Below are 19,747 nucleotides of genomic sequence, written 5' to 3'. Positions count from 1 at the left end.
AATATTAAATTTGAAATGTTTGATTTTTCCTTAGATGTGACCCAAAGATTTTCCCTTTACCCAAGTAGCTAAAAAACATTTTTTTTTGCATTCATGGAACACAACTGGAATGATTTGTCGTTTTATAATGGTATACCAAAAAGGGAGATTTGTACATACATCGTAACTTACTAACTTCATCACGTCACAGCCTTGCTCACCGTAATGAAATCAGAGGTGACGCTCTGCATACTTATAAATTAACAATTAAATTTTCAGGTTTTTGTTTATAGAAAACCCGGCAAACCCCTTTTCGTGTTACACTCTTAAAATGTTGGGCAACATACTGTCCACACAACAATTCGTTAACAAAATTATACAACTCTGGGTAGTTTTCAACCAATACTGTGTAGTAAGTTTTCACACAAAGCACACCTTATTGGTTTAAAACTACAAAGAGTTGGATAGAGTTTTAACCAATTGTTGTGTAGACAGTGTGTTGCCCAACATTTTTGAGAGTGTACCCTTAATATTACGTTACTATTTAGGAATTTTTGCTCCATTGCGCGCGACGGATTCGAGAACTTGAAGTGTTGTCAAGTGCCCTTCATGACAATGAGGTCTTTGTCGAAAATTGGAAAATCAAAATAGCAGTTTCGTCCTGGACTCTGGACAAACCACATATTTGCAATTGTTCGTCAGTTGAGCTCCGAAAATTAGGACAATCTGTTGTCTGGGTTCATCAATTTTCGACGAAGACCTCCCAGCTGTTCATTGTCATCTGACGGGCATTTTCAATACATTTACTGTGTGCTTGAATTTGTTCTGCGTACGTGGCGGTGCAAAAACTCGCTTTTGTTTCTCCTATTCATAGTCATGAGAGCGAACGAAGAAGAAAAAATGGTTTTAGTAACATGTATTATGCCCCAATCTCTCTTATCAGTTCATCCTTATATAATGTATAATCATAATAATCTGTCTGAAGATGTACTTCATTCAATTATTACACAACAGGTTATTTTCAAGACTGTGACGTGCATCTTACACAACAGCGAATATGGGCGATACGATATAATTAATTAACAGAAGGAGACAAAAAAAATCTAAGGGGATAGATAAAAATCATATGGGTGAGATAATTATTTCCTTCTTAACGAAAGGCGTGGCGATTTTATGAAACGTATTTCATCATAATAGGTACTCTGTTGATGGCCTTCAAAATTAATGAGCTTCAGCGTCTTCAGGAGCAAAGAGATTTTCAGCTAAGAATTATTTCCCCTAATTAATATGTATTTCTTCAATTAATTTCGACAAGAATAGTCCCTTTTGCAGGGGTTGGTTTTATGCACAGGGGAGGTATGCACTAATAGGGATAACCGACCATTGTCGAGAATATGCCACCCTTGAAAATGATAATTTTACAAAGAAATCAAGAGGAGGAGAAGGGGGGGGGGTGCCCTGAAAGAGAACGTGTGAGCAGAAATCATTATGTGTGACACATTTTCGTTGCTTGAGGTTAACCCTTTATTGACTGAGCCCGCTGGAGGCGATATGGAAAACCTGTGTTTATATAGTAAAATTGTCCAGTCCCCCAACGGGTTAAGGAATAAGGATGTGATATAACTAACTTCCAGGAAGGAGAAAGAAATACATTATTTTGTGAACGTCATCAATAAATGAAATTAAATTCGAGAGATGAAATGTCGGATTACATTGCTCGATGGTGGATGAGCAAATTGAATATATTTTTTTCCTCAAAGGACACTTCCATTGCTTTTAACAACTAATTAATCAGGTCGATTATTATTTTTTTACAAAAAAAAATTTACCCTGCAGTCATAATTTTCTTTTTCATTCATCCCTGTGTTTATGGGTTAAGGGAATATATATCGTCCGTTTAGGTAGCAGTTCAAGTCGGTTCACCCCAACGTTGGATGCAATCAAAGTCATTTAGTATAGAAATGGGTTGCAACATGGTTCGTATTGCTATGTTAGGCAAGCACAGCTCAAAAAGAATTTCCGAAACGTTGCATTAAGTCCGAGTTACACCGGAACTGAATCAGCTGCGAATCCATCTGTACACGTATTCGGCTGGTCCACCCTCCGCGAATGCGAGAAAATTCAGGAAGGATTTGGGAACATTCGAATCCACCGAAACCATCCAAATTAGGCTGAATTCGGCTAGAATCGGTCCAAATTTATTCGGGCGAATTCGGTTTTGGTGTAGCCCTGGCTTTACCCACTATAAGGGCTCTGATTACATCCGACTTCGGGGGGGGGGGGAAGGGGGGGGGGCGGACCGCCGTGAACCGCAATCCAAACCATTAATGTGTGATCGCTGCTTGAGGTATCTTTAGTCCTAAAAATTCCCCGTTTTTAGGTGAATCACGAAGTCGTCCATGCATTTAGGCGATGTTGTTGGAGTTAAGGCCCGTACCATCCACGTGCGAATATTTACGGCTCCGTTGATTACGGCGAATATACGGCTCAAACATTCTCGTCACAAAACTTGCGATCAATTGCAAGTCAATTTCGTTTCTCAAAATTGGTAATAAAGTCCTGCACTTAATTGCAAAATGAAATTAATTGCTACTCTGCTACTTGCAACAAGGAGTAGGAAATGATGTGCTATAATAGTTAAAATTGATCGATCGGTTGTAAAATTCCAACAGAAATATGCAATCGATAGTAAATATTTTCTTCCAACACACCCTAAATAAGTCATCAATATTTTGGACTTTATGACATTCGCTGTATAGGTGGATGGATAAATGAAGTGCGTTGGAGATATTTTGAATTAAAAATGAATCAGAATTCATGACCTGAATGGTAACTCTTTTAGTTAAGATCTGAGGGAGACTACTAGAAAAATGATAATATTGATAAAAAATATGGTGACAGTTTGGTTCATTGATTCATCGTGTTACATTGGTGGTTACCCCTTTCATCCCCATCTGCTCCATATCCCACAATGCATCACGCTTCCGCTTCATTCTGCGCACCATCTCCTTCGGGAACTTGTCCTGGAATTCTGGGCAACCGCTTCACCTCGTTCGTCGCAATGTCACCAGTCGCATCCCCAGCCGCTTTGATGGTCGAATTCAAGCTGATCGAGCTGTTTGCTGCAGACGAGTATTCGGAGACGGATAGGAAATCCTGGGAGCCCGCGTCTAAGGCCACTTTCTTCCTTTTCTTCGGTTTCCAGGTGCAGACGGCGCTGTCGTTCACTTCGCTAAAGTCTGCACGCTCAATAAGCCAGTAGGTAGTCATTAATCCCTTGCCCTGGAAGTTGAAACAAAATAGGGGATAATCATGACTATTGGTTAAAGTTTCCGTTAATTAATTCAATTTGTAAGCCATTTCTTTCTCTTCAATCCTGTCTTCCGTTTGGAATTGGTCACAATTTGATGAAGATCTCTTCCACCACCTCTGTCACATCCGCAATCCCCACCACAGGTATCACCACCGCCACCACAACCAACACATCCAGTACCACCACCACCACCACTTCCACCACCGCTATCACACCGGGGTGGGGGGGGGGCACTTTCATTGACGAATGGATACCATGTGTGACCAAAAAAACACGACGTCAAAAGGATCTGTTTTTCAAGATAATGCACGTTACGTACGTAACGTAATAAGGGTGTCAAAAACACTTAAATAATGAAAAAAGGGTATACATTTCGCTATAGGAAAACTACGTGTTTACGGTCCAATTTCCGAGCGTATAAAAAGACTAAAATACTTTATAAAGGATGTTCTTTTTACCCCAATACTACGTCTTCAGGGTCAGATTTGAGCGAGGTGTGTGGGGGTGGTACAATGAAAGTAAAGGTAAAACCGACGTCCGTGACATAACAATTAAGATGTCGTTGTACTTGTTAAGGGCAATTCAGGGAATACTTGTCAAGGGTATACCGTTTTGTTTCCAATACTTGTTAAGGTTAGGGTTTCACATACTAATACTTGTAAAGGGGTGCATTTTCAGAACATGGAAAATATCTGTTTAGGGTGCTTTTCGAAACCCCATGGTCACGCATGGTATCCACTCGTCAATGGAAGTGGCCCCCAGGCTATCACATCCACCACGACCAACAACAACACCACCACCACTACCACAACAACCACCAACACCGCTACCACATCGTTTCGATCTATTAAACGCTTTATAAAAGCGTAATTAATTATCATTATTACCATCCCTTACAAGCGATGCGTCGTCGCGACGCCACCACCATTATCAGGGAATTTTTTGCAACCGCGACCAAAAACGAATTCAAGAACACAGTAAATATATTGAAATTGCAAGTGAAATCACAATGAACAGCTGGGAGGTCTTTGACGAAAATGGGTGAACCGGACAGCAGCTTCGTCCTAAGCAGTGGCGTAACAGGCGGGGGGCAGGGGGGGCAAGCTGCCCCCCCTGGCGGAGCTCACCGGGAAAATAAAAAAAAACGGGAAAAAGAAAAAAAAGGGGGAAGAAAGGGAAAGGAAAGAAAAAAGGGGAAAGGGGAAGGGGAAAGGAAAAGGGAAAAGAAAACTAAGAAAAAACATAAAAAAGGGAAAACGGAAAGATAACGGGAAAAGGAAGGAAAAAAGAACAAGTGAGAAAGAACAATTCGCCCCGATATACAAATACATTAGCATGATTAGTAAGACAGGGAAATAAAACAAAAAGGCAAACAAAAGGGACAAGATAACGTACACAACCGGGCTGCCGAGGATTGAGATAACGAGCGGGAAGAAAAATGGATGGTATATAGCATAATGTCGTATGAAAGTCCCGATGAAAGTCTATCATAAACTTGCTAAATCTCCAAAGGCTCTGTCCAAGAGTCAAGACCCCGTGCAGTGGGGGCTCTTCCTCTGTAACCTTTAATGGGTTCTATAACGGGCCCATATATGGACCCTTCCTGTATTAAGCTTTACGTTGAAGCACTGGCGTACCGGGGGATGGTTCCACAGCCAAGGACAAATAAAAGAAAATAAAGGAGGCAGCGAAATGAGATGAATGAAAAAAAAAAATATGACATGATATTTGCTATAATGATGTAAAAATCTATCACATGATTAGAATTTCATTTTAACAGGCCATTTTTTTTCTGGCTCCCTTCGCTCGCTGGCGACTTTTTACAAATTTTCCCACATTTGCTATGGTGTGCCCCTCACAATATTTGGATGATTACGATACACAACTGCATTGAATTTATGTGTTGTGTTAAAGCTATATAAATATACACGCAATTTGATAAAAATAAGTGGCCATCTGTAAGGTTTAAAATGGCTTTGATATCAAGAGGTTCCGGGGCTCTGCCCTGGACCCCACCCATAAAGCACTGTTATATGGATGAGTTTGGACCATGGCCCCCAAAAGTTCTACAACCAAACAAAAAAATGAGGAAAGAAAGGAAAGTGTATTAGATTTTTCTGAATATCACGTTAAAATCTATCTTCATGTTAGATTCTCATGAAAAGGTGATTTTTTTTATCTCGCTCGCTTCGCTCGCTCGGGACCTATATTAAGCTACTTCTTGCCAGAAGCGCCATACTCGGCCCCTCGAGCATATAGAGCTTCGCCCTGATGCTCACAATCATAACAAAAATCCTGTTCACCGTGGCGTACAAAAAAAGAGAGAAAAAAGGAAAACGAGGAGGGTGAAATATGATATCATCTTTTTTACATTATGTCAAAATTTATCACAAAATTAGATTTTTGCAATAAAAATGTCAAAATTTTTGCTCGCTCGCTTCGCTCGCTTTTATATATATATATATATATATATATATATATACATGTGTATATATTTGCCCGATACGCCATATCGCCCCCTCAAAATGTTTGCCTTATGACACCATTGCCTGTTCCATGATATGACCGGGAAATTTTTGGCTCTTGCCCCCCCTGGCCACCGACCCCTGTTACGCCGCTGGTCCTAAGTTTCGAAGCCGGCATTATATCATTGTCCAGACTCCAGGACGAAACTGCTGTTTCGATTCACCAACTTTCGACAAAGACTTCTTGGTTGGTCTTTGTCATAAATGGCATTTGACAACATATTTTGTATGTTCTCGAAAGCGTCCTGCGTGTGCTGTGCGAAAAGTCCCTACTACCACTACCATAACCACCACCTAAGAAGTACACCTGGGTCCCGTCTTGCAATAAGTTGTGGTTGATTTGATCAATCGTAAGTATGGGCAGCCAGCAACGTCAACATCTGTTATGCATGTTTGTTCAAAATATTTTCTAGCTACGATGTATATTCATGCATTCATTTTTTTCTTGAAATTCACTGCGCTTCTCTTTGCATACAGAGGACATTGTGCAATTTTTTCGTAGAAAAAAATTATGACACTGATGGATTTCCATAGAGTTACGATTGATGGGATCAATCGTAACTCTTTGTAAGACCGGGCCTTGATGTTATACACTACCTTGATTTGTACTTCCCCTCTCTTCTCCATGACATAGGTCGTGTCTTTAGACAAAGCTTCGTAGCATTCCCCGCTCAAATGGATCTTATTAGCTGGAGAAGAACAACAAGGACAAATAAAATGTCAGGGTCGTGAAAACGAATCATTCACAAGTCTGAATAAAAGTCTGAGATCTCGTTAACATGATTAAAGGACACGTCCACCCCAACAAAAAGTTAATTCCGATAAAAAGAGAAAAATCCAACAAGCATAACACTGAAAATTTTATCAAAATCGGATGTGAAATAAGAAAGTTATGACATATTAAAATTTCGCTTAATTTCACAAAACAATTATAGTCAGATCCTTGTCGGTATGCAAATGATGAGACTGATGACATCACCCACTCACTATTTTTTTGGTATTTTATTATATGAAATATTCCATTTTTCTCCCTGTTGTTTTGTGAAAGGACGATTAATTTCTCTCTGAACATGTGCAATTAGCATTGTTTAAAACTATATGGTTCAATCAAGTTGGTCATTATTGTCACGTTTGTAAAAAAAAATGAAATATTATTTAATTCAAACTATAAAAAACAAAAGAAATAGTGAGTGAGCACATCATCGACCGTCTCATTTGCATTTCACCGAGTTGTGCATATCACTGTTTCGTGAAAAATAAGCGCAACTTTGAAATGTCATAACTTTCTTATTTTACATCCGATTTTGATAAAATTTTCAGCATAATGCTTGTTTGATTTTTCTCTATTTATTCAAATCAACATTTTTCTGGGGTGGACTTGACCTTTAAGTAAAGTAGTATATTTTGTTCATGAATTATGTTTATTTTGTTTCAAATTCATGATTATTCATTAATGTTTGATATTAAAGGGGAAGTTCACCCTGACAAAAATTTTATTGTAAAAATAGTAGAAAAAATAATAAAAAATACAGCTGACGGTTTGAGAAAAATTCATCGAAGAATTAAAAAGTTATTAGAATTTCAACTACTTGATTTGTGACGTCATATGCGAGCCGCATTCCTACATAGCGAATGGTAAAAAATCAATGAAATGTCATTTTCTCACAAAATTGAAAATGGTTTTCACTGTACCTTTTGTATATCAATAGACAAGTCATTTCACACCCGATCATGAATAGAAAACAAAATTGAGTCATCAGGGACCATACAAAATTTGAAATTCATGCATTTTATATTACATAACATATGGGGCAGCTGCTCGTTTATGACGTCACAAATACAAAACTTTGAACTCTAATAACTTTCTTAATCTATAACGGATTTTCCTCAAACCTTCACCAATATTTTTTATTATTTTTTCTGCTATTTTTACAACAAAGTTTTCTTCAGGGTGAACTTCCCCTTTAACATGTCTAATGTATTTCTCGCGTTACTTTGATTGGACCTCTCGGAAGAACAGAGCCATGATATCAATGGCTCTGAATAGAGTGATCCATCCGTATCTTTTTATATCCTGATCATATTCTCAGTTATTCTTCATACATGTACAAAGTATGATTGTATTTTGAATTTGTTTTTATATACATGCGGTCAACCAAACCAAACACGGCAGATCCAGGTTTTACCAAACGTGGGGGTCCCAAAGTGGATCCATTATTTCTTCCAAGCAAAAAAAAGTTTATTATTCTAATCAGATCACCTCTTGACGTCAGGGGTAGGTGGGGGGGGGGGGGCATTTATGTAAACAACTTTCTTTTCCCCATTTTCCTCTGTAGGGTGGGGCCGGACCCTCGGCCCCGTGGATCCGCCTCTCGTATACTTATAATAATAGATTGAAAATAATATGACCGCTCATGACCCATTCGAGTTATGACTCGATTTATATGAATTATGTTTACACAACGAATAAATACAATGGTGCTGTTATAATTTTTTTATTTTTTTTTATTTATGTTTTTATTGATAAATCTTCAACATACAAATCATTTACATCAAATTCCACTATAAAATTTACAACAACAAAATCAAAAATCAATCAAAATATATACAAGGGGTTATAATTTACAAACTATCTAGAAGTAAGAAAGGACAAATTATTGAAATTACATGAACGATGTTCCAAAAGTGAAAGTCACTTCGCATTTCCTTCTGATTGACCCCACCCCTTTCACCAAGGAGATATCAGGTGATATCTCCTTGCTTTCACTAAGACTGCCTAAATTATTTTGTTAACCCATCATCTTTAGCTCGTGGCACAAAGTATTTTCATTGATTATATTTTGTTTGTTTCTTTGATTTTGTACTTTAATCGTGCAATAATTCTTGTAAATAATGTTATTTTCATGATTTCTTCAATAAAAACAGAATTTAAAAAAGAAGTATTTTCCACTTACGTAATCCATTGGATTCCATACGTGATGCTGTGTTGACGGTATCCCCAAAGAGGCAATAACGAGGCATCTTTATTCCTACCACCCCCGCAACACAGGGACCTAAATGGAAGATGAAAAGAAGACAAAAAAATCCGTGTCTTAACATTTATATACATTGTAGTTTACGAAATTTATAGGCTTAAAATTAAGTCGATAATGTAACTGTTATTTAAGTAATATATTTTTTTGACAGAATGGCAACTTTCCCCATAACGTACAAACTTATCATAAAGCCCAAATGCACGAAAAATTGTAAATTTGAAGTACTAGTTTGTGCTTTGTGATGTTAATTTTTTTTTTTTTATAATTAATTATTGCAAGAAATTAAATAATTGATGAACAAATATGTACAAGGTATGTATTGCTATGTCGGGCAAAGCAAACGGCAATGAATGCCCAATTTTAAAGAAGCAAGCCACTTTTCAGATTACGTATGTACCATCCACATCGTCTACTTAAATCGATTTTGATATATATATACATGTATATATTTTTTTTTTTTGGGGGGAGGGGGCAATGGTCGCTATAGTATCAACATATACATAGAAAATGATGATGACTTCTTGATGTCATCGTTGAAAGCTTAGTGGGCAATTAAGAGAATAAAAATATTGATATTCTTTATGCAATGCTATGATTTGAATGAGAAAGATGAAATAAAAAACATTATCAAAATATTATATTGTGCAAATGGACGAAAAAAATGTAATAAGGATAAAAATTCAAAATTTGTTTGAAAAGAAAGATCATCGTCAAAAAATCTAAGACGACAATGATTTGGCGGTTTTCTGCGGCACTATACCAGTGACAATATAGATCTTGTAAGGTTGGTAATGTAATAAGACCATTTTCACAATTTTAGTCGTACAAAATTTCATTACATTTTGTCCACCAGCATGTCCATTAAAGGAGCTTCTCGTCTTATCTATTTGATTTACTTTGATATCCTCATCTATAATCCGGACGTTATTTTCTTTCATTCCAATCTATGCTCCCGGTCTATATAATATAATCTATATAGAATCTCTTTCTCTCTTTCCCTCTCTCCCTCTCTGATTATCTGTCTCATCTGCTCTCTCCCTCATTTTACCTCTCATACGCTTTTCACACTGCACTTTTTTTCCTTAACCCCGGGAAATTGGTGGGGCTAAGGGGGGGGGGGTCTTAGCCCCACTTCGTTTTAACACTACGTTTTAGCAAAGTGGGCTAGCACGGTAACTAGTACGGTACTATCTGGCCCTGCAAAAAAGCAGGGTTAGCCGGTTTATTGTGGTGCTAGCACCACAATTGCGGTGCTTAGAGATGCAGTGCGAAACGAAACAGGGCTAAGGAAAAGTGGGGCTAAGCATTAGCCAATCACAGAAGTCGAAATTTCACATTAATCGCGCTCTGTCTGGTAAAATCATAGAGCTACTAACAGCTCCATGGTAAAATCATCAATATACATGAGCTGTGTGATAGTCCGGGGTTAAGGCGTTAACCCCGGCTAAGCAAATAGCATGGGGTCAAGAAAGACGATGTGAAACGAAAAAAAAATAGTATGGGGTTAAGGATAGTCCGAGGTTAAGTATAGTATGGGGTTATTAGGAAATGCAGTGTGAAAAGCATATCACTTTTCTTTAACTTTTCTATCCCCCTCTCTCTCTCTTTCTCTCCACCCATCTCCCTTCGTCAAAAGTTTCTTGACCACTTGATAAATCATCATGAAATTAAGCATGCCATTTGATGCAATAGTGATTTGAAGAAGGTGGTTTACAGCTTCTTCAAAGCTCTATTGAATCACAAATGATATTGAGTTCCGAGCATTGCGATATAAAAGCATGACCGACTCGCACGAAGTCCCCCTAGAACGAGATAGTGGCAATTTGGCAATCACAGTGTCAAAACGATCTTATATGAAATAAAAATATATCATGGCATCAAAGAGGGAGTCCATGAAATCAAAGGTTGCCCGACAAGAGCTTTATCGTATTACAATCTTTTAGAGGATTTACTATGTTCAATGATATTACGTAGGGATGAAACGTGCGCATACAATGCTGGTGTCTTCAAATAAGGAAGCATTTGAAAAGAGAATCATGATGTCGAAATTGGTTAAAAATCATGCTTCTTGCCGAAAATTATTTCTAATTGGAAATAAAAAAGGAGTGAAATGTATACAGCAATATTGTGTGCGTGTGAGGTATGACACGCCTAGAGAGAGAGAGAAAGAGAGAAAGGAAAAGGGAGGATGAGATGAGAGTGGACTGGAGGATAGAATAGTTGGCGAAGAGAAATTGAGTAAATCACACAGGTGTTGAAAAAAATAAAAATAAGTATTGCTTGACTGTCATAATGCGCATGGGGATACATTATTCTGACCATGAAAAGTACAGAAGCCATACAAACTTTACGATTCAAAATTGCGTTACAGGTGGTGTGCGTTGGATATAAGAAAGGGAAGAAAGCTACCTCATGAAATATATAAATATTTCCAAAGAATTGTTTATGCGAATAATGTGTGACATATTGCGGGAGTAGCACTAAACACATCTTCTTCTTCTCTTCTTCTTCTTGTTCTTCTTCTTCTTGTTGTTGTTCTTCTTGTTCTTGTTCTTCTATTTCATCATTATCATCGTTATCGTCATCATCATCAAAAGCATTATCATCATCATCATCGCTATCATCATCATCACCATCGCCATTATCGTCATCATCAATTACGACTATCATGATTTTATCAATATTAAATGACTGTATTTGGTTTAAAAAATACAAAGTGCTCATTGCAATACATGGAATTGGAAATAAAATCACACAAGGGGGGGGGGGCGTAATGCCTTGTAATTAATACACCCAAATTTAGAAATAATTTGTCAAATATTCAATTGTCTTTTTCGGAAGTCATGTGGTACATACTACATAGAGCATGAGCCAAAACAGTCACAAAATAAAGCCATTCAAAATATATTTTGATCCTCACCTATTGAGTATGTACGAGATTTGTTTATTTATTTAAAAATTTCGTTTTCGTTGTTTCCTTTTTTAAAGGCCAATTTGATTTCCTGTTTGTTTGTGTCTATCTTTGGTTTCGTTTTCGTTTTAATTTGTGTCTTCTTCCATAAATTAAAGACCCATTAATCGATATTGCTGTTTTCATCTTCATAAATTCCAATAAAACGCTTTTTTGCATTTTATTTCGTTATTAGTTGATATACACTTTTTCCTTGACATGCTTAATGCATGGTGACTTGGGTAAAGGGGTAAATTTCCAATTCGTCTGCTGCAAACTCGTCCACTCACCACATGGTCTATCCTCATTTAGTCTAATGCCATTCCGTCCATCAGCATTTCGTCCATCAGCATTTCGTCTAACAATCATTTGGTCTAAACCATTTGGTCCAATTATCACTTCGTCTGAACACCACATCGTCTATGACCATTTCGTCTCATAACCAGTTGGTCTAATATCCATTTTATTTTCATTCATTTCGCCGAATTAACACTAAATCCAAGTAGACCAAATTGTTTATGGACTAAATGGCTATTGGACCAACCGATTTTTAGATAAAATGGAGAGTGGACTGGACGAAATGGTAATTAGACCATGTGGATAGTGGACGAACTGATGGTAGACCAAATGATAGCAGACGAGTTGGTAATTGGACGAATTGGCATTGAAATAAACCAGATAAGGTACCTCACCAAGTTTACATTCACCTTTTAGTATGTCTACTTAGCGAGATATAGCATCTCAGCAAGTTGACATATACTTTGTCATACGTCGACTTGGCGAGATAACGGCCCGATTCACGAAGGTGGTTTTTGCAAAAAACATGGTTTAAACCGTGGGTTTTACTGATTTTGCGATTCACAAAGGTGGTTTCAAATTAAACCACCCTTGTGAATTCGGGCCAACGTGTCAAGCCAAGTTTACATATAACCATTTTGTATATCACCTTGTCGAGATAAAGTATCTCGCTATGTTGAAATAACGTTATAATTTCGACTTAGCGAGATAAATTATCTTGTCGATTGCACTTTAAAGTTTCTGTGTAAATGGTATATGGCATTTTAAAGACTCCGAACATAGCCATAGACTCCAACCCGCATTAATTAAAGCCCCTTTCACACCTTCACGGATGTAACACGGATCTGATTGCTCAAAATAGAAATCTAAAATTGAAATACTCCGAAAAATTAATTTTCCCAAATTGATCGTGGGCCCGGCAGCCACCGTGCAACGCCAGGGCCCCGTCTTACAAAGAGTTACTAGTGATCCAATCAATCCCAACTGTATGGAAATCCATCCATACCATAATTTTTTTCTACAGGAAATTCGAACAATCTCCTTAGTAAACAAAGAGAATCACGCTGAATCTTCAAGAGAACAATGAATGTATGAATATACATCATACCTAGAAAATATTTTGAACAAAACATGCAATTTAGGTGTTGACGTTGCTGGCTATCCATAGTTATGGTTGATCAGATCAGTCCGAACTCTTTGTAAGACGGGGCCAAGATCGACGTTGCTCTGTCCCCTAAATCATTGAACGCCTAATGCATCAGAACTATTATCACCATGAGTGGGTTAGAGTAATCACTACTATCTTTCTCTGGAGAGCAAACATAGCCTTGAGGGACTCACCCGTATGGATACCAATCCGGACCTGAAGTTTGATGGATGGCGAGCGAGGGACATGAACCTGCTTGACCGCACTGCGGAGGTCGATGGACATCGTAGCTATCTCCTTGACGTGCTTATCACCGTTCCTCTCTGGGCACCCACTGGCCACCATGTAAGCGTCGCCGATGGTTTCGACCTTGTAGACGTCATAGACGTCGATTCGGCCGTCGAAGCAAGAGTAGAGGTCATTGAGCATTCCGACCACCTGCCGATATGGGTGAATGAGTAGGAAGATGGAATCAAATTAGTTTCTGATTATAACTGACATGCATTTTTTAACAGATAAACTATGTTGATATCGTTCATCATCACCATCATCATAACCATTATCTTGATTATCATGATCATCAACACCATGACCATTGTCACTATCATCATCATCATCATTGTCATTATCATCATCATCATTGCCATCATCATCATCATCATTGTCATCATCACGATCATCACCATCATCATCATCATCATCATCATCCTTAATCATCATCATCGTCACCAGTTTCATTATCAATCATGACCACTTACAACCCAATCACCAGTTTTAACTCCCATTGTCTCAATGAAATCAATGCCTTTCAATTATGTGAGGGACTGTTTGAAAACAGGATGAATTCCACTTAAAATTTGATATACTTATCATATTAATTGGCTCGATTAGTGTTTAATATTCCATTTCCCTAGTGCCCATCGCGTGTTGGATATCATCTTGCGGGCATGACATACGTCATTGACGTATAAACACCGCAGCCTTTGACGTCTCGTGAATGAATTGAAGTCACCGTATTAAAATTGCATAGAAATACATGTGAAGAGGCGGTATTTATGGCAGATTTTATGTCAATATCGTGATTGATTCTCGTAGATCTAAGACACGATCATTAAATATTATGACGTCTCCTTTGCCATTAGGTTAGGACCGTACTCAATCACGGCATCCTACAATGCTGTCATCCTACATATAAAATATCGAGTTTTTGTTCAGCAACGTACGGAGGGCCCAAGAAGAGGGAAAAGATATTGTCAAATACCCTTCATGACAAAGAACAGCCAGGAGGTCTTTGTCGGAAATTGTTGCATCAAAATAGCAGTGTCGTCTTTGACTCTGGACAAACGACATATTTGCAATTTTTCGTCCGCTCCAATGTTCGACAAAGACCTCCTAGCTGTTCTTTGTCATTTGACGTGCATGTGACAATACATTTACTGTGTTCTTGAATCCTCCGTACGTCGCCGAACGAAAACCCCCTCGTGATTTTAGGAATTCTTTCCCAAAATTATCCCATAATTGTTAAATCGAAGACATTCCCTGAGATTTGCCACGCAGCAAAGAAATGCTATTTACCCTTTAATTGACAATGATGTGTATCCAGTTACTCATAACCCAATAAAGCCTTTTTCTCATTCACTGTTTTTATTTCTGTATATGGTATGTGTATCATGTTTGTACATTTTGACAGGGCTCGCTTGTAAAGCAGGCCATTTGGCTTGAATGGGACAACCCCGTCTTTTTAAGAAAACGTGAATTAATAAATAAATAAATAAGTAAACAAATAAATAAATAAATAAATTGATTAATAAATAAATGAATAAGGTAACCATGCAAAGAATCCTTTGATAAATGGTTAAGTGAGCTTTACCCATACTTATTATAATGTAAGATTGATAAGATTGTTTACGTTTAAGGAGCTAGTGCTATCTATTTGCAAACGTAATACCGAGACCTTGCATGGACGAGAGGGTATAATGTGTATATAAAACATCCCACAAGATTCTTGATTATCAATCAGTACTGGTGCAGTATGTAAAATGAGAATTTACGAAGGATAGCGACCACCCTTTATTTTCCACCGTTTATAATACTAACTTTGCCAGGCAATGGTAAGTTAACAGTGCTCCTCAGATTATAGGATCAGGCGATTTACAAATACTTTAATTCCGTTTTAGTATGATGTGTATATTATATCAATCAGAGGCGTTGCCATATGGGGAAAGAAATAAGAAGGAAAAAGAGTAGCCTATAATAATAATATGGCCATTAATATGGTATAGCGCTGTTACTATGTTAATAATTTATACTCAACTGCGCTTTGATACGCGATATAATAATTATAATTACCCCGGCCGTAGCTGAGCCGCCACATCGGCGCTAAAGCGTCAAGGAATAAATCCTACCGGGAACCCATGCACCTCACCTGGGTCGAGTGCGGCACAATGTGGGTAAATTTCTTGCTGAAGGAAAACACGCCATGGCTAGGATTCGAACCCACGTCCGTCTGATTGAAAGACGAGAGTCGTAACGACGCCCCCACAGGGAGTCATATGTGGTCATATTGAATCTTGCCCCTATACAAATTAATATAGGTCTGTGTCGCGATGCTCTATACCCATGTTATCCAATTGGGGAAAATACGTGGTCATCTTAAATCTTGCCGCTATTAAAATATTACGGTGCCGCCCCTGATCAAATATATAGCGGGGGGGGGGGGGGTGAATACTTAATCATCCCATTCCGGGTAGGATTTATGAGTTCATCATATTTTTTCCTTATAGATGAAGCTTCATTATTCTTTTTTACCTATAATGTCCATGAAAATAATTGATAGAATAACGACAAATCAACCACTCCTGATTATTCAGCCAAATTGAATGAATGCAAATTCGTCTTAAACTTGAATGCCGTGAGTGGCGGCGCCATTTTTTTTTAAATATGCAGTTGATATGATATATCATTTTGGAATTGTTTCCAGGGTTGCTACGCAGTCAAGCTAAGCTTATCAGTAGCGTGATGAACCGAAAATTATGAGGGGGTAGACACGGCGTTTTGGGGCACACTTTATCCAAATCTGCGAGTGAGCGAGCAAAAAATGTAATACAAATTTCGAATTTGTGATATAATTTGACATATCCAGAAAAAATATCATAATTCACCCTTTTTTCTTTCTTTTTAGTTATTTATTTCTCCTGGACATGAGGCTTTTCGGGGGACATGGTCCCAACCCATCTGTACGCCAGAGAAGCTTATAGAGGCAAACACTCAAACCGCCTTCAATCGATATGTCAAAGGAAATATAACTCTTTTAATTGTTTCTCTTGTTGAATATTTTGTTACATAATCTGTTTATTGTGCACTCTAAAAACAAATCAGCCAATGACTAGTTAATAGGGTCAGCTGGATGCAACTGTTATTCTAGTCATATTTGACTATTTTCTAGTCGTATTTTTACTAGAACATATTTATTTCTGACTAGAATATAATTCAGAAATGTGACTAGACATATCAGTTGCATCCAGCTAACTGGTCTAGTCAATTTGACTGAGTTGTTTTAAAAGCGTATTTTCTTGTCTAATTCATTTATTAAAAAGTTGCAGAAATTTATGAATTAAATCAAATGAACTTAAGGAAGATGGGGCGAGACGACTTAAACGTGACTACGTTTTTTATTACCGGAAATATAGTGCAACATGCTTCTGACCTATATTCTTAATACTTTCAAATTTCCCCCTTCTTATAGGGCGATTGCCCCTGAACACCCACGCAGTACCGCCCTGTCACATTGACTGAGTCAAAGCGAGAAGCACGAGCTCTTCCAATTTTCAATATTTGACTATGTAAACTCTTAAAAGAAATCAGTCAATTGACTAGACATGAGCCCAGTCCTACAAAGTGTTACGATTGATCCGATCAACCTCAAGTATATTATGGAAACCCATGAATGTCATTTTTTTTTCTTTAGGGAATTTGTGCAATGTCCTTCGAAAACAAAGAGAAGCATACTGAATTGTCAAGAAAACATTATTTACAAAATATTTTGAACGAACATATTTTAAACATTGAACATATATTTTAGATGCTGACGTTGCTGGCTTTCCATAGTTGTGGTTGATCGGATCAATCGCAACTCTTCGTCCGACGGGACCCAATAGTCAGCTGGGTGCAACTGATATGTCTAGTCACATTTCTGACATATTTTCGAGTCAGATATAACTTTGTTTTAGTAAAATCCGACTAGAAAATAGTCAAATATGACTAGAATAACAGTACTGTGGCACCCAGCTGACCCTATTAGCTAGTCATTTTTGACTGATTTGTTCTGAGAGTGTACATTGATCTGAATTACCTCAATGGGGTTGATGTGAGCCGAGATCCTGGTAAAACCGACTATGTCCGAGAAGAAGATAGTCACGGCGTCGAAACTTTCCGCACAGACCTGCTGCTTGGCCCGGATCTGATTGGCCACTTTCCTGGGTAGCAACTGGTACAACAGGCTCTCTGTCATCTTCTTCTCCTGCTTCAGCTCGTCAGTCCTTTCCTTGAGCCGATGAGCATAGTCGTGTATCCAGCCGGTCATGTTGCCTACAGAGTTCAGCACCAATGGAAAGAATAGCACAACGCACAACGTCGCCACGATCTCAATGACCAAACGGGCTCGAATGGAGTCTAGTCTCTCTTCGGTTACTTGGATCAAGTCCTGCAGGACGTCATCGTTCACGCGTTTTAGGGTTGTTAGTACTTCAGTCATAGTATCGAAGTAAGGGTCCATACTGAAGTTGTCTGGAATGACCGACGTATTGCACATCGAAAGAACGTCTAATCTACGTAAATACAAAATATCAGTATAAAGCTCATCGGTCAGCACTTCATCAAGGACCCTGTTTAATACAGAAGCATCTGTGTCAACAGCAAATTGTAAAAGTGTATGCGCCGATCCGTGAAGAGCTTCCACTGTATAGATGAAGTCACTAGGTAGGTGATCAGAAGGCCCAAGGCATCGGGTGACGAGTTCCATCTCGCTTGCCAGAGATGACCTCGAAGAATGGACTGCAAGGTACCCGGACGTCACGTGAAGAGTTGAACCGAGTGAAAATAATTCTCTGCGGATATCCCTGTAGAAGTAGCTACTTTTGTTCTTGCGCGAAGTGATGCAGCGATGCTGCTCAAGTCGGTCCATGAGTTGCTTTTTATTGAAAGAACTTGTATTGTTACTGCTTACGGATTCGGAAAAAAGATTCTCTGCACACGAGTCGGCAAGAGCGGTGTCAGTACGATTACGAAATATATACAACTGGCTCAGTAATACTGCTATGGCTGGTGACACTATTGGGGGAGTTGGAGTAGTAGGAATGGTTGTTGTGAAAGGTTCTGGGGTTGATGAATCAACTTCCGTTGAAGCATTAGATAGCAGGAGTGTGAGTGGTGAAGAATTCGTCGATGTACTAGTTCTGTTCAGGTTTTCAAGAATCACCCTTACCTGGGCATCTAAGGCGCCCTCTACGCTCAGGTAGTGCAATATTGGATCAAGGCACTCCCACTGCCGTAATGCATTCCTTGATTGCCTATTATTGAACTCTTCATTGGTATAATGCTGGACGTCGACAATGGCCACGACCAAAATGGCAACCAGCGAAACAGAGCATAAAATCCAGATGCGAACCGTTTGCAGTCGTTTCCCCCTTTCCGTTGCCAGATTCTGACGGCAGGCGAAGATATGTGGAAGGCAACCATCTTCATCTTCAAAGGCTAGTGTAAAGATACTGCTTCTCCGGCTATCGTTGAGATGCGAGCGCTTGGATTCGGGTCTCAAGACTACCTCTGGCGAAGTCATCTTGACTTACACTGTCACAAAATTGTAGAGACATCCATCCTGGTTCATCTGGATAGAAAGAAAAGAAAGGGACACAAAGTTATATAAAAATGACGCAATATGATTCAACGGTTCACTCATAAATCTGTCATGTGGCCAGTTTTATGTTGCAGTCACACAAAAAACCCGTCCGATGCCATGTTATTCGCAACAACGTAATCGCTTTGATAATTTTGAAGTCGGTTGAGTTGATACAATTCAGACTTCAACATCATTATAGGTTTGGCTGATATATTCGATCGTTGTTTGATATGTTTTTGGCCCAAACGATATCATTGGGAGATGAAAGTTGAAATTCTTAAACATTTGCGAACCTAGCTGTGATCAAATCTGATCAGTTGAAATGGGTAACGCCTTCTAATTTAAAGACTGATGGAGTTCTGTTTATCGCACCATTCCAGTGAATAACTATGCTCGTCGATGAAAGAGGTAACTTTTTAGAAAAAAAAAATGCTTTCTATCAAGTAAGTGCAGACAATAACCACACCGAACCAAAGGACGATGGACTCCCTATGAGCTTTATAACACGTCCCTCCACCCTCAACGATGTGTATCCTCTTGGAATGATAACGTAATTCGTCATGTTCTTTAATGGATGCCCAGTTCGGTTAATCTCAGTCACTCCA

General features: G+C 38.5%; 1 protein-coding gene across 1 annotated transcript; it reads right to left on the bottom strand.

The window, feature by feature from the left end:
* Positions 1-1,487: 1,487 nt before the first annotated feature.
* Positions 1,488-19,132, bottom strand: LOC129276105 (adenylate cyclase, germination specific-like). The gene is made up of 5 exons (XM_054912542.2): positions 17,598-19,132; positions 13,441-13,684; positions 8,772-8,870; positions 6,415-6,506; positions 1,488-3,261 (listed from the first exon to the last, which is right to left on the bottom strand). The coding sequence occupies exons 1-5, from the start codon at positions 19,080-19,082 to the stop codon at positions 2,956-2,958; spliced, it is 2,226 nt and encodes a 741-aa protein (XP_054768517.2). The 5' UTR covers positions 19,083-19,132; the 3' UTR covers positions 1,488-2,955.
* Between the last annotated feature and the right edge of the window lie 615 nt (positions 19,133-19,747).

Source organism: Lytechinus pictus, chromosome 14 (assembly GCF_037042905.1).
Source record: "Lytechinus pictus isolate F3 Inbred chromosome 14, Lp3.0, whole genome shotgun sequence".
NCBI lineage: Eukaryota > Metazoa > Echinodermata > Echinoidea > Temnopleuroida > Toxopneustidae > Lytechinus > Lytechinus pictus.
The sequence above is the reverse complement of the archived record's forward strand: the minus strand, read 5'-3'. Positions and strand labels throughout refer to the sequence as shown.